This window comes from Acanthaster planci, linkage group LG14, assembly GCF_054643075.1.
Source record: "Acanthaster planci isolate LZ-2023a linkage group LG14, COTS_SCS, whole genome shotgun sequence".
Classification (NCBI taxonomy): domain Eukaryota; kingdom Metazoa; phylum Echinodermata; class Asteroidea; order Valvatida; family Acanthasteridae; genus Acanthaster; species Acanthaster planci.
In genome coordinates this window covers 8,318,592-8,332,487 of record NC_141790.1, presented here as the reverse complement: position 1 = coordinate 8,332,487, position 13,896 = coordinate 8,318,592, and the positions used below count along the sequence as shown (strand labels likewise).

Sequence of the window (13,896 nt, the reverse complement as noted above, 5' to 3'; positions counted from 1 at the left end):
GTATACCAGGGTTTGGGGCATTGAGAGCGAGCAGATTACCACGGGGACAAAAGCGCTCCACCACCACAGTGATGAGCCACACAGGTTCGTGAACGAAAGAAAGTTACATAACATCGCACAATCTGGGCTCTTTTTACAAGGCTTCAGGCCTGGCTAAAATACTCAGGCATGAATGAAGATCACCTGTCAACTTAGAGTAGTGCCTAAAGATTACTTTGTACAGCTATAAACGACCGTTAAATGAAATGATGAATTTTTGAAGGATTTTGAAAACGGAAAAAAATGATAGTCATGCCGGCCCAGCATCATCAACATTGAAAAATGCCCCGACATGAAGTGGTTAATATACCAAACACTCTCCACAGTGCTAGTCAGTAAGTCTGCGGTTAACATTTTAGGTTTTTTGCAAGCGAGATGCTAACTTAATTCCAAAGAGTGAAAATTCACTCCATTTGGGTGCATATTCACTTCCTCATGTTCCTCCGTTTGACACCTACATGTAGAGACCAGATGAGCTGGAGTGAAATTTCTTCACTCTAATAGATCAATACTTCAATTGAGTTTCCACTGGAGGGAGCTCTTTTTCAAACCCTTTCAATCTACATGTAAATGTGAGAGTGATTTTTACTATAGAATTTCTAGACACTACTTTCATTCTTTCAGACTCGGAGAGTACTGTCTTGACGTCCCCTTACCCAATATTTCTTTGTTCCCCAATGCCCCCCCCCCAATTGCAGCATAATTGCGCCACCACTGCTTGGGCCAGAGTGCTTGATATACAAGTGGGCCTGCCAATATCTTGGGGACTGTACAGCAATTCCATGCAAAAGTGGATTTTTTTTGTCGCACTAAATATTGACCTCATTATTAACTGTAATTTACAAACAAACAGGAACTTTCAAAAGAAATGAAAGTGAAAGGAGAAGTAATTATCTTATTATTTTCACATTCTGGTTTTCAAAAACCTAATTTTGTTGAGAATCATATGTGCTTATTACAGTGAGGTTGGTTTAATAACATCATGACAAGTTATCCACTTTTAGATGTACGGTGTGTGGCATTGCCCTGTTTATACCTACACTGTGTGTGTAGGATGATTTAATTCTGGTCATTTCATTGCTAGTATGAAGTGCACCTTTGCATTAAGCAATGGTTTGATTTTAAGATTCCATTTTCCCATTGACTACCCCTCTTTTTCATGTTTCTGTTTGTTGGCAGCTTCCGAAGGCAACTGGTGCGGCAGAAAGTAAGACAAATTCCTGCTCAGAAGACGAGACCGGCAAACATGACCTCAAGTGAGTGCCCTTCCCTGCCGTGACAAATCGAAATTGTAAGGTGGGAGGGGGAATGTTCACCTGCTCACTTGTTTTCTCCATCCGGTCGTGGACAGTACAACAATTCATTTCCCCCCAGCCCTAGTTGAATTTGTTCTGTTTTTCTGAGGGAAATTGTCCAGGGTATTTCTGTTCCATCGCAGCTTTGTTTGCGGGACCTCTCCAATTTTGTCTTTGGTCAGCCGGTCCATTCAATCAATTGCACCAATATCTGCCATGCTGTACTGCTATCAAACAGTTTTTAAGATGTTGTCAGAGCAAACACATTCCTGTTTCTTTCTTGAAAGAGGTGTTCTTGCTAACACCTGACTGTGGCTATTAAATTTGCATTTGCAGCAATATTTTTCCATAGGGTGTGCACACCCTTTAATGAAAACAGAAGCTTAAATAAACTAAAGGTTGAGACAGCAGGTATCATTTACATTAATATAAAATGCAAGCATGGCGGACTAGCAAATGAATGGTTGTGGGCACCCCTGATAAATGTCCAGGACTCTCAGGAGTACATGCAGGTACACATACATACACGGTTTGCAGGACAGCCATCTTGTAGGTCAGTGCTTTTGTTTCACAGGGTATGCACAAGCAGACAAGGGTGGTTTCCCCCCAGAACAAAAACTGCCCTGCAAGATGACTACCATGCAAAGCCTCTATAGGTGTTTCAATTCACAGTTTTCCAGTTTCTGGCCAATTTTCTAGGAGAGTATGATGACCTTAGGCCGATGTTTCCCTGAAAGATGATCTGTCCTAAATCATTCCAGGAAGCCATTGATATTTTGGAGAATAAAAAAAACAACCCTTCCACTGCCTGGCAGGCAGATACATCTAGGCTTACTGTCCTGACCACAGCGCCATAAAATGCTGATTTTGTCAACAATTTTAGGCCCACTTTATACTGATCCATAACCTTGAACTCTATTTTTAAGAACTTAAAACTTCAGTCAGTCCTCGGCCAAGCACCTACATGTATACATTTTTCAGCTCAGAATTTTTTTCAGAAATATTATAGTACGTGTTGCATATTCTTTTAAATGGAGCTGGAGTGAACGTTTAAAGCATTCAGTGATTTTGGTGAGGAAGGAGGTAAATAATGGACTCCTTTTAGAGATATATTTAAAAAATTTTTCTAAAGGTTACCTTGAATAAAGTGCAAAATGGTTCTAAGAGAGCTTATCGGAAAGGGACATGCACTTGAACAGGAAGCACTGACTTTTCAATTATGCTGAGAAATGGTCTCACTTGAAAATGCAAGAAGGTTAATGGATTTGTATATTATTTCCAGAATCGCCATGTGGAACTCAACCTCGCTTGGTGAAGGGGTCTTTATTGGCGAGGTTCGTCTAACATTGGGAACAATCAACCTGTCGAGTGGCGTGCACAAAGCATGGTAATGTTGCCATGGTTTTCCACAATTAAAAGGGAGATCAGCTTTGTATGAAAGAGAGGAATGCAAAATAAAAAGCTCTTTAAATGATTCACGCGTGCTGCTGTTTAATCTTACACAGACCTGAATTCATTTAAAAATGAAATAACTTGCCCTATAGTGCAACAGAAAGACAGCTGCTGCATGATCAAGCACACACTCCTGGCAATTCAATCTCGGGATTGATTTGGCATTCAGGTTGATCTGACTTTGAGTTGATTGGCCAGGCGGATATGCCCCTGGCATGCTGGCAACGTTACACTGATAATGCAAGGCTGTAGTTTCCTCTTTGCTTTTCCACACTGGACATGTATATTCTGGATGTACTTTTAGTGTGCTGAGAAAGCCAATTGGTATTTAACAATTGATGGGCAGTTTGACACCTGAAGTTGAATCTGAGTGTGCCATGCATCCTTGGGGAAGAGTGCACACAGATATCATGGCTGATAGACTCGTTTTTTAGGTTAATTTCTTGCCAGTAAGTCCAACAGATCAAAGTTATGACTTGCTTTGCAAGAAGTGTATGAAATTATTATGACATAACCTTTCAATACTGTAAGCTCAAATGCTCTTTCGTGGGATACGTGTATATGTATGCCATTTTTTTAATGTACATGCAATGTGCTGCATTTTCGTGATGACTTTGTATCTTGGGCATATTGTACATGTGCTGTTTCTAAATGAAGTCTTTTTATGAACAGGAGTCTGTCAAGAACATTTGGTATTTGTTAACTGGCCTTTTTTCTTCTGTTTTTTTGTATGACGAAGAAGCCATAACCTTGTATATAGCAGAGCACTTGTCCTCTTGGCATCACTATGCAAAACCATTTTAAAGAATGTGCTTTGTGCTGCAAGGCCAGTTCTCTCTGTATGCAAGACTACTAAGCATAGCTGACCCATGAACAAGCACCACACTTGCTCTGAATCACGTCCTCTCACTCCACTGTCTTCCAGCCTTGTTTCCTCCATCCACTCTCGTCTGGCTCTCATTAGTCCGAAAGAGATAGGTCATGTCCCAACTGTTTTTTGTAGCCTGCACTGTTAATAAATTTTTTTTCTGTTCTTCAAGGTACTTTTTGAAACCACGGGAGAATAGCAAGCAGAGCCGGGTGGAGCTGGGCTCGCTGCGGGTCCGCATCAATTACCAGCAGGATCACGTCCTGCCGTCCCAGCACTACAGCCTTCTCAGGGACATTCTGCTGAGATCCCCGGAGATTGAGGTTTGTCTTTTATTCTGAGTTTGTGCATGTTTTGTCATAGTTATGAATGTATTTGGTTATACTGTAATATATTTATACACTGGTACATGTACGTTCCAGTGCACCTGCGTTGCTCCTTCAATACAAGGAATAAGTGTCAAATGATGTGTTGGTTATTATCACTTTGAATGTTGAAAAGGGATTTTGTTGCAAAGGGAAATGGTTGCAAGGGGAAGACAATGCACATGTATACAATGATGCCATGTAAAATTTTAAAAGATTTTGCACAGTCCTGATGGAAGATTTCTTTTCAGCATCAATACTCAGCTGTACATGGATGCGTGAGCAAGAAACTACTATTTAGTGAAAAAATAGCTGATATTATCCTTGTCATGAAGTGCATGTATTGCGTTAACATCATGCAGTACTTCATGGAAATTAATGAGCCCTATAAGATCGCATGATGTTTTTGGCCTTTAGTCTGGTTAAAAGTTGAAGGCAAGCACACCTCCAGGTACATGTTGTATCGAAGTTGGTGCACACATTTTGTACATTTTGCAAACAACAGATAGCTTTTTTTAATTACTTTCTGTTGGATTCTGGACATGTCACAAAGTTAACAACACCCTTTTTCATGAGCTTGCTATGACAGAAGATTGTTAAAAAAGGGGAAGTTCCAATTCACAATTAAAGCTGAGTCATACGTCTCTGACATGTACCAAATAATAAAAGCCCATATCCAGACATTACAAGTTTCAAAGTCTTCCTTTTAAGCAAACAATTTTCTGACCAGTTGCCGAGTCTCACAACATGGACATCAGGTGCACTGGTACATTGTACCATACACTGTACATGTATTCACAGGGAACAAATGCCCCATTTCCTTTTCCCCACTCAAGACCCTTGACACACTGTCAGATTGCACGTGAAGAGGAAAACGTTGAATGAGGCAATCCTTCCGCATGTGAAAAGATTTTTTTCCCTTCCTTGTCCTCCTGTTCCTTTCTTTTTTTTAAAGCTCTTCTTGTTTTTCTTTTTTCAAAGCCCACCTCTGCCAGTGCTGTCCAAATCCTAGGCAACCTTGTCAAGGACAAAGTCGAGGCGGCCAAGCCCCTGATCCGATTGTTCCACCACCACAATGCGGTCGTCGCGCTCATCAAGTCGCTGGCCCGTCAGGAGGTGTCAGAGACAAGGTGAGAAAATGATGTGCTTGCGATAACCCATTTGGTTGTCGGGAAAGTCCCTGCCCCACTTAACTGAGGTATGACATCATATGGAGGCACTGTCACCGATACTAAAATCTGATAGCAAATCATGATGTGCTTACAAACTGATATTTTTTCCCTTACAGCTGTACAGAGACTTCATATAATTAGCCAGGATTTCTTAGTCACACTTTAATGGTCTTTGAGTATCTTTCTTAGGTTGTCTTCTTGTATTAGATAAATTTACAGTCATTTTCAAACATTTAGGACCACCCATTTTAAAATGCATTAACCTGAAGAAAAGCAAACTTAAACCTATCAATCATGGCAACTTATGTTTATTTTCAATGTGTAACCTTAGTGCTTTGGTTAATAAACAGCCATTTGACTACATTTCCATTATTTGAAATGTCAACAGTCTAATATTTAGCGTGCCCTTGTTTATTTCTGAACACCCATGCTTTCATACAGACAAAATGCCATACAAGACTTGCCTTTACAAAAAGTTTCATTCAAATGGTATTATATAGAACTACACTGATGTTATGCACCACTGTAAAAACATATTAAGTAATCATTCAATGAGACAATGTAATGCAGGTTCAGTGACAAAAATACCAATGAAATTCCAGGTGGTCTTAAACTTTTGCAAATGACAGTAAAGCAAAGTTTGTGCCAGAACTTGTCAGGGTCAGGTCTGTTGAATGGTCAAAGCACCTACATGGACATATACTTATGCAGAACTGTCCTGTTTGATTGACTGACCTGGCTGTTATTAATTAATGGAAATGTACAGGCCAGCAATGCAGAACTGCACTTCAAGTGCACCTGTTTGTTCTGGGTCAAACAAAAGATGTGAGCATCTTCAAACGAATACTGGCATCATGACTTGGAAAAAAACCTTGAAAATATTGGACCACGTGATTGTTGAATGGTGCATAGTGAACACAGCTGTGTGCTTCAAAAACATTTTAAAAAAAGCAAGAGCACTGAGTGACTACCAGATTTCATGCTGTGTGACATGAACTAAAACAAAACTCGTCTTCAGTGTTGTTCACAAGGCTATTTCTGATGGAAAAGTGCAATTGGTTTTTTCTAATTAACCCCCCGGGGAAGACACACCAGTCTTTGAAAATTGTTCAAATGCTATATCCTTGTCAAGAGGTCCTTATGGGAATAAGGGTTGTTTGTTTGGTTTTGTCCTTTTTTTAGTGTGAGACTGTCATTTAAGAGCTGTCCAATTATGGTCAGGTGCTTCTGGGAGAAGTGTCCTTGTCTGCCAAAGGCTGTCCTGTAATGAACTGCCTAGGGTGACAAATATCATTTCTCTTGGGCAAGAAAGAAAGAAGGACGGGGCTTTCATAGCATTGGCTGCTTTTCTCTTGGATAATGCCCGAGTCAGGGGATGTGATTTTCCCAGATTTTTTCAGGAATTTTGGATTTTTTACCCCTAAATTTTTAATTCTGAAAGGCTTCATTGTGTAAGTTTTGCTCCTTTTTGTCTTTGTAAAAAAATCAACTGAAAGATCACCTCGTTCCTATCCATTCAGAAAGAATCAATGCATTGACATCTATTGAAAGTCATGGAACACGCAGAATGAATGTTGATACTGCGCCTCTGCTTAATGTTTCATAGTTTTCTTCTGTTCTCACCTCTGTGTATTGTTGCCATTGAAATGGATCTAATGCTATTTTCAGTTTGCAGGGATAGCTTTGTTAATCACGTAAAACACATACTATGTTACATTACACGTATGTATGAGGACACATATGATATGCATAAAGCAGCAGAGCAATGTCTGGTGTGGGAGTTATTCTTGAAATTTCTGAACCCAAAAAAATGCAAAAATGATTGGTAAGCTCATTCTAGCCATACTAGCCCACAATGATAGCACAGATATCGTTTCTTTCATATGCTATCAGAATATCTGTGGCAAAAGTGAAGTTCAGTCACCCAAATTGCCACTTTCTGGCTCTGTTCCCTTGCCACTTGTACTGGCACGGCAGTGTTTTTCCCTGGTGATTTCCTCAGAGACAGAATCTTGCGGCCATGAATTAAGTTACCATTGCAAACTGTTGTAAAAAGTACATGTAGTATGTGTACATGTAAGATGACAGATGCTGAGCCAACCTTGTTGTCTGTTGTCCCCTGGTAGTGCACAAGATGCATTTTCCGGAATCCAATACTTCTTTCCAGATCTTTTTTTTTCTACTTGGCATTTTTCTCCTCTTTCCATGCTGCTTCACTAATGGAAAAAGGGGAGAATGGCACCTGTGTAAAATGCTAGCAGATCTCTCCCAGGACGAGGGGGGATGAGAAATGGCTGAATAAGAAAAAGTATGGCTTGCTTTGTTGCGGGGGTTGTGCTATAAACCTCATGCATGTCAATGAATGCATTGGGCTTCCCGGGATCACAACCTCAGCAGCGCGTGGGTTGGTCTTCCACATCCCTGGGGATTTTTTGCCACTAACCTGTAGCATGGGGATTTCAATTTTGCCGGTATGTTCATCAGTCAGAGCCTGGAGATGGGGCGGAATTTTTTTTTGTTCTTGTGGTAATGCCATGCAGGTTTGTCGCCTGCGCAAGGGCTTAAAGCATTACAAATGAAAGAAATCCTGGGAAGATAGAACTATTGGATTTGCTACATGTACACGTACATACCCTCAAGGTAATTTCTTGACAAAAAAGCGAAAACCACGAAGGTTCTTTTTCCGTGGCCAGTGAACCGCTGTTTTCTTTGTCATCCTACCATGTGCCCCGGGATGTCCTAGGATTCAAATCCTCTGTGTGAGGTTCACGTTAGTTTTGATGTACATGTGATCTAAATGACAATGTGTGGTCTACGGGGAGAGTTTTGAGATCAGACCGTGACCTTTGCCATTTGCTGTTTGAAGTGGATCATGCTCACTTGTACAAAACCTGCATTGTGTTCTTCTTGATTGTTCGTTGAAGCTTATTTGTCATTTGTACGAGCCCTGTAGAGTCAAACGGAAGAATTTACCGGTATGTGAATTGCAACAGAAAGCTTTGAACATGTTGAGCCATTTGCACACTTCTTAATTGTGACTCTTTATGGGTAGCTCCGGAGATTAGGGGTCCTTTTTTTTTTCATGTCCCTGTTACATCTGACATATTACTTGTGAAGTTCATGACATTTTTTCTAATTTATAAGAGTGATGAATTAATGCAAATTACCTGCCAAACAAATAGTAATGAGTTAAAATCAATTCTGGTGATACTTACATGTCAAATAACAAAGGTCAGATGTAACAGGGACACAAAAGTGCCACACTTTTGGACCCCTAATTTCTGTAATTACCCCTATACGTGTACATGTATCGGTGCTCCTCTTTAATGTAAACTTGTTTTCCCTTTTGGTCCAAATTATATCAGAAGTGCATGTTTTAACCAGTCAACATCAGATTTTCTTACCCGAGAAAGCTACTGGCTTGGGGTTACCCACAGATTCTTCAACCTCGAAATTGCACTTTGAGCCAACCAATCAAGTCGTGTTAATACGTTAACTGCAGAAATGAAAAAAAGAAAGTCTTAAATGAGCGTACACGTCCTCCATTGAATAAAGAAAGGAAATCATGTGTTTACACATCATCCGGCATCAAGTGGTTAAAAATATGAAAGTGTCCATTCTCTTGTCTGGATAATAGAGGGCACTGTCACTGATGTTAAATTAGGAAAGGCACTGTTCAGTTCAGATGTTTTCTGTGGAAGTTGTAAAGTTGCTTTAAATATTTTGAAATATTTCTGAGAAAATATAAGATTACTTACTGGCTTATTCCCGTGTGTGTACTTACATGTAGACAACAGTAAATCACCAAGGGATCAGAAAGTTAGAACAGATTCCGACAGTTTTTGTGCACGGTGCAGTGTACATGTAAGGTTTACTGCCTGGGATGATGTCACACTTCTGCTCTTTGTATTTGCATTTAATAAAAAGAACATATTCACTCACTATCACTTTCTCTTGTGCATCTGAATTTATTATTGGCGAGCAATTTTTGGAGGTATGCCCTCTCCGTGATAACATTTTTTGGTCCTAATATGGTCCCCTTGCTCAGCAGGTTGTGTGACATATCCAAATTGTGGGGGGGGAGTCGAAATGGGGAATTTGCCCACAGTGATTGCCTATTTTTTTTACAAGCATCCCCCCAAGAGGTGTGCTTCACTTTTCACCTCCTCTTGATATATCAAATGTGAACGGATCTCACGAAAAGAGTCTTAAGGCCAGATTTTTGGTGACGGGTAATTCTGTTTTTAAAGAAGATTGCACGAGAAAGAGCACATTGAGTTCGTTGTTTTAATGCCTCACCCATTTTATCATTCTGTTGAAAACGTTACAATATGTGGGTGAAAAATGTTGAGGGCTCTCATTGATTTACACAATGTAAGATTCTTGTACAAAAGTTGATCTTGCAACTTGCAACTCTCTTTGTTGGGTTGGGTCACATTTGTTGGTCCCACCTAAAGGACTGTGTAAGGGAGTATTGTAACACTCAGTAAGCCAAAGCCTTGTCTCCCTCTGGTAGTGATCCCAACACCATCTTCCGAGGCAACTCCCTGGCCTCTAAATGCATTGACGAATACATGCGGATGGAGGGCCTTCACTACCTCTACGACACCTTGCGGGACCTCCTGGAGAGCATCTACGACGAGCGCAAGCCCTGCGAGATCGACCCCTCCAAGCTGAAAGATGGTGACAGCCTGGACACAAACCTGGTCAGTTTTCTTTCAATGGAGGTCAGACAAAGTAAAAAACAAAGGAAATTTTTCTCTCAAGTTCTTAGAAAGGAGCAAGTGTACAGTTTTTGGACAGGAGAGAACCTAGCACAGTTTGACAGAATTGAAAACGAATGATTTTATACAAGAAAGATTGACACCCTGAAATGCATTTTGAAAGGAGTTTTGGTCTGTTTTGTTTTTAGAATGAATATTTACCTTTGCTCTGCCAAGGTAATTTTGTATCCGTCAGTCTGAATATTTTCCACATTTGGGAGCGCATTTTAGGATGGAGTAGTAGATGGCACCTACTCAAAATAGAGTGACTTGCCAATGTGCTTCAGATAATATAAGAGGACTCATTTGCCAGTCGGAGGATTGCAGCTGTCTTGCCTTGCCTTGGAGTACACACTGTGTATTTATGCATGGCAGCTTACAAAGGCAGAAGTTGAAGCAACATGCAATGACTGGGGAATCAAATTTTGAATGATATTGTGGAGCAAGGTACACATTCTCCTTAGAAACAATTGCAGGAAGAAACTCGTCAGGGGACAGTGGCAGGGGATAATTACCACTGATTTCTGCTTCAATGAATCAACATTGTTCTTGCACATTCGTCAGGCAAAGGGTCCATTTTATTCCATTCTTCCTCAGGGGAACCTTCGGCAATATGTAGAGAAAGCCTACCAGGCCATTGTGGACTCGGCCATTGGTTGTCCCATTGGCCTGTGTGAGTGCTTTTACGCCATCAAAGAAGCAGCACAGAAGAGATTCCCAGGTACACCATGAGAATGGACATTTCCACCGAGCAGTGTTTGTTTATTAGTTAGGATTATTGACTATTTCTTGTAAGAAATGGGAAATTCTTTCCAAAGAAGACCTGTGCATGTAGCTCACAAGCCTGAAGAAACCTGCAGAGAGGAAACGGGGAGAAGTAGGACAGGGTTTTTTTAGGTTTGGTGGAAAGAGCCCAGAAGAATATTCAGCTTGAAATTGACAGGGTTTGGCAGCTGACTTTTCAGGGGACTGAAAACCCATCCAGGGTGGGCTTCTAGCCCAGATTGCAGAAGTTTAAAGCTTAGGAAAGAACCACTATCAAGTTTCAACCTAGATTTGGCTCTTAATTTATAGGAGAGGGGGTTGCCAGTGGCTGTGTTTGCAGTCTTTTTTCATAGCACAACCAGTTGTGTTTTTTTTTCCTTTTGATGCATGCATTTTGAGTTTAAATTTTGTGTGGATGTGTGTGTGTGTTTGAAATGATAAGTTGGCTAATGAAGCTTCCTGATGCATTTGTGTTTGCTTGCTGATTAACTGCTGGGTAACATGTGCAAGATGTTGGTCTTAAAGAGTTGAAACATAAAGAGTTGATAAGTTGAGGGAAGAGGTCACTGTATTGCTCAGCTGAATGCAACTTTAGCAATGCTGTGTTAAATGTATCTAGTGAGCATGACAAGTGCCCTACATGTAGGTACTTGTACATGAATAATTTCACCCAGACTGTCATAGTTCCAAAAACCTGGATGTTGTCTCTACATGTATTTCTGGTTGAGTTGGGTGTCACACAGGATGTTCTGTTCCCTCGTGAACGAATTAAAATTTTTATGCTGTCTCAATTTTTATTCAAAGTTCCATGTGTTCTGCATCTTATTCCAACAGCATCTGAGGGTCATGGTTGAAGTTGTGGCATTGCATTTTAGCCTGAAAAGTTGAAACTGTACCGTATAGTGTTGAACACACATGTCCATGCATGGTTTATGGACCATTTTGTTTTCATGAACTTTTGCTCTTCATATTCCAGAGGACCCTGATGTCAAATACTCGGCAGTCAGCGGGTTTGTGTTCCTCCGGTTCTTTGCTCCTGCCATTCTCTCCCCAACGCTCTTCCACCTCAGAAAAGATAATCCGGTAGGTGGGAAACAGAGGTGAATTTTGCCACCGGTGACAAGTGTTGCTAATCTGTCGGTTATGTGACAGTGACTTTTTTAAATTGCCAGAAGCAGAGGTTTTGAGGGCCCCATAGTAGCATAAAGTATTATTAAACAATCATCGAAGACAACCAGCAAGCTGTCTGATTTTTTGTTAGGGCTGGAATGCCCAGACCTAAGGGTGCAAAAGAGAGCTTATTTTGGTCAGGGTGTGGCAAATAAGTAGGAGGAGCTTGGGGTCCGGTCCTCTGTTGTCATAATTTGGGATTAAGAAATGTCCGAAGGTGTAGACTTTTCAGTCAGCCACCTTGGTTCATGCCTCAGCAGGCCTGGAGGCAGAGATTACATCGTCGTGCTCCCTAACTTTCTTTCTTGCTTCTCAGGATGAACAAACATCAAGAACACTCAAGATGGTTTCCAAAGCAATTCAGACAATAGGTAACCATGTCAACCCAGACAAACTGGTAAGTAGTCTCATGTATACATTGGATTGGTGAATGACTTAATTGGTTGTTTTCGAATTTATTGAATGCTGTTTCTGAGACCGAGTTTGAGTTTAGGTAGTATTCTAGAATATTTGTCACTTTCCTTTAGGCCATGCGGTGTCATATAGTGCTAAGTCCCAAATGAAGGCAAATTGTTCATCCAACGAGAACAAAGTTGTAGCAAAAGTGCTATAAAGTACATGTACATGTATAGCTTTTGAGTATGGCAGCTCTTGGCTGATGTTTGCTCAAGACATAATGCTATGCGCATGGAGGGAAGAAATGAGCAAAGTTTTTGGAGCCCCATAATGAAGAGGAAGACCCATGCATTCATCAAAGTTTGGCCTGAGAAGTACTATGCCTAGGGACTAAAACACCCCAATGTCAATGAAGAATTCAAAAGTTTATATGCATCTGTGACACAAGCAAAGAACATCTGGAATGAGACTGACGGTTAGGCAAGTACAATTTGGTATAATTTCTGAAAAAGGAACATTTCAAAATAATTACAACCCTTCAGAGGTGAGGAGTTGATTGTGAGTTGACATGTGTCTGTGCTCCACAGAGTAATGTGAACTGGAAGGAGGAGTACATGAGTCCACTGTATGTTCACATTCTGAATGAGGCCCACATGGACGGAATCAAAAAGGTACAAATTAATCTGGGTATAGAATCTATGCGTTATAAGTATTTCACATGAGGTTGAGGGTGCTGGTAAAGCTTGGAGATATGCTGTCTGTTTAGTTTAACAGTTTAGAGGGTAGGGCTCAATGCTCATTTTAAGTTACTTTCGAGATTTACTTCTGTAAATGAGTGCTTCCTCCACAGACAAATAAAAGGCTTAGAATAAATGCACAGAATAAGTATTTCTTACTTTCCACTTCTTGTACATGAGTTGCAGCTTTTACAAATAAAATCATATATTAACCATTATTCATAAGTACCTCAGACAGTTTCCCTATTCAACAATGCACAAGATGACCGTGTATTAACATTTGATAATGCCCACTGAGATTCGATTATGATTATTAATGCCCACTACGTAAAAATGTTCTGGCACCTAGATACAAGTTTAACCTCTCCCTATTGCCCAAGAGTCTGTGTGTGACGCAGCACACAGAAAATGCCATGCACGCGCCAAGTCCATAAATTCCTCTGGACAATTTGCACAAAAAATATACCATAAAATGGACGGGGCTGTTCGGGAAAGTGAAAGTTAAATTCTAAATTAGAATCATAGGAAATCTACCATATCTTTTACTTAAAAGTACGTAAAAAGTAATAAATATGTGCTCGGTCCGGTCTTAAACATGTGTTTAAGACCAGCCAAGCACATGTTTATTTTTGTAGTGAAGTCTAGATCATGTTTGTAATGATAATGTTGGTAATCATTTTGCCCTTCCTCATACATTGTATAAATCAGTCTTTAAGTGATACCCTTCCAAGTCTGCTGTGAAACTTTTATTTTTGTCCAATTCAGAAACAGATCTGTAGAGACAAACCATTGTCAATTTACTCTTGCTGGATATCCCAGGTTCAAGAAAAGAGCCACACGAATGCCGCACAGTGTGGAATTTTGGCATGGTCCA

General features: G+C 40.4%; 1 protein-coding gene across 2 annotated transcripts in view; it reads left to right on the top strand.

The window, feature by feature from the left end:
* The window catches only part of LOC110985346 (ras GTPase-activating protein 3-like), a 79,423-nt gene that overhangs the window by 50,851 nt on the left and 14,676 nt on the right, over nt 1–13,896 (top strand). For both annotated transcript variants that reach the window (XR_015427670.1, XM_022246313.2), the window contains exons 7-15: nt 1,219–1,295; nt 2,617–2,721; nt 3,827–3,977; nt 5,001–5,149; nt 9,708–9,897; nt 10,552–10,675; nt 11,696–11,802; nt 12,206–12,286; nt 12,873–12,956. Coding sequence is in view for 1 of the 2 variants with exons in the window: in XM_022246313.2 (XP_022102005.2) it covers nt 1,219–1,295; nt 2,617–2,721; nt 3,827–3,977; nt 5,001–5,149; nt 9,708–9,897; nt 10,552–10,675; nt 11,696–11,802; nt 12,206–12,286; nt 12,873–12,956 (1,068 nt within the window). In the remaining variant the exon portion in view is untranslated. The remainder of the gene's footprint in view (nt 1–1,218; nt 1,296–2,616; nt 2,722–3,826; nt 3,978–5,000; nt 5,150–9,707; nt 9,898–10,551; nt 10,676–11,695; nt 11,803–12,205; nt 12,287–12,872; nt 12,957–13,896) is intronic.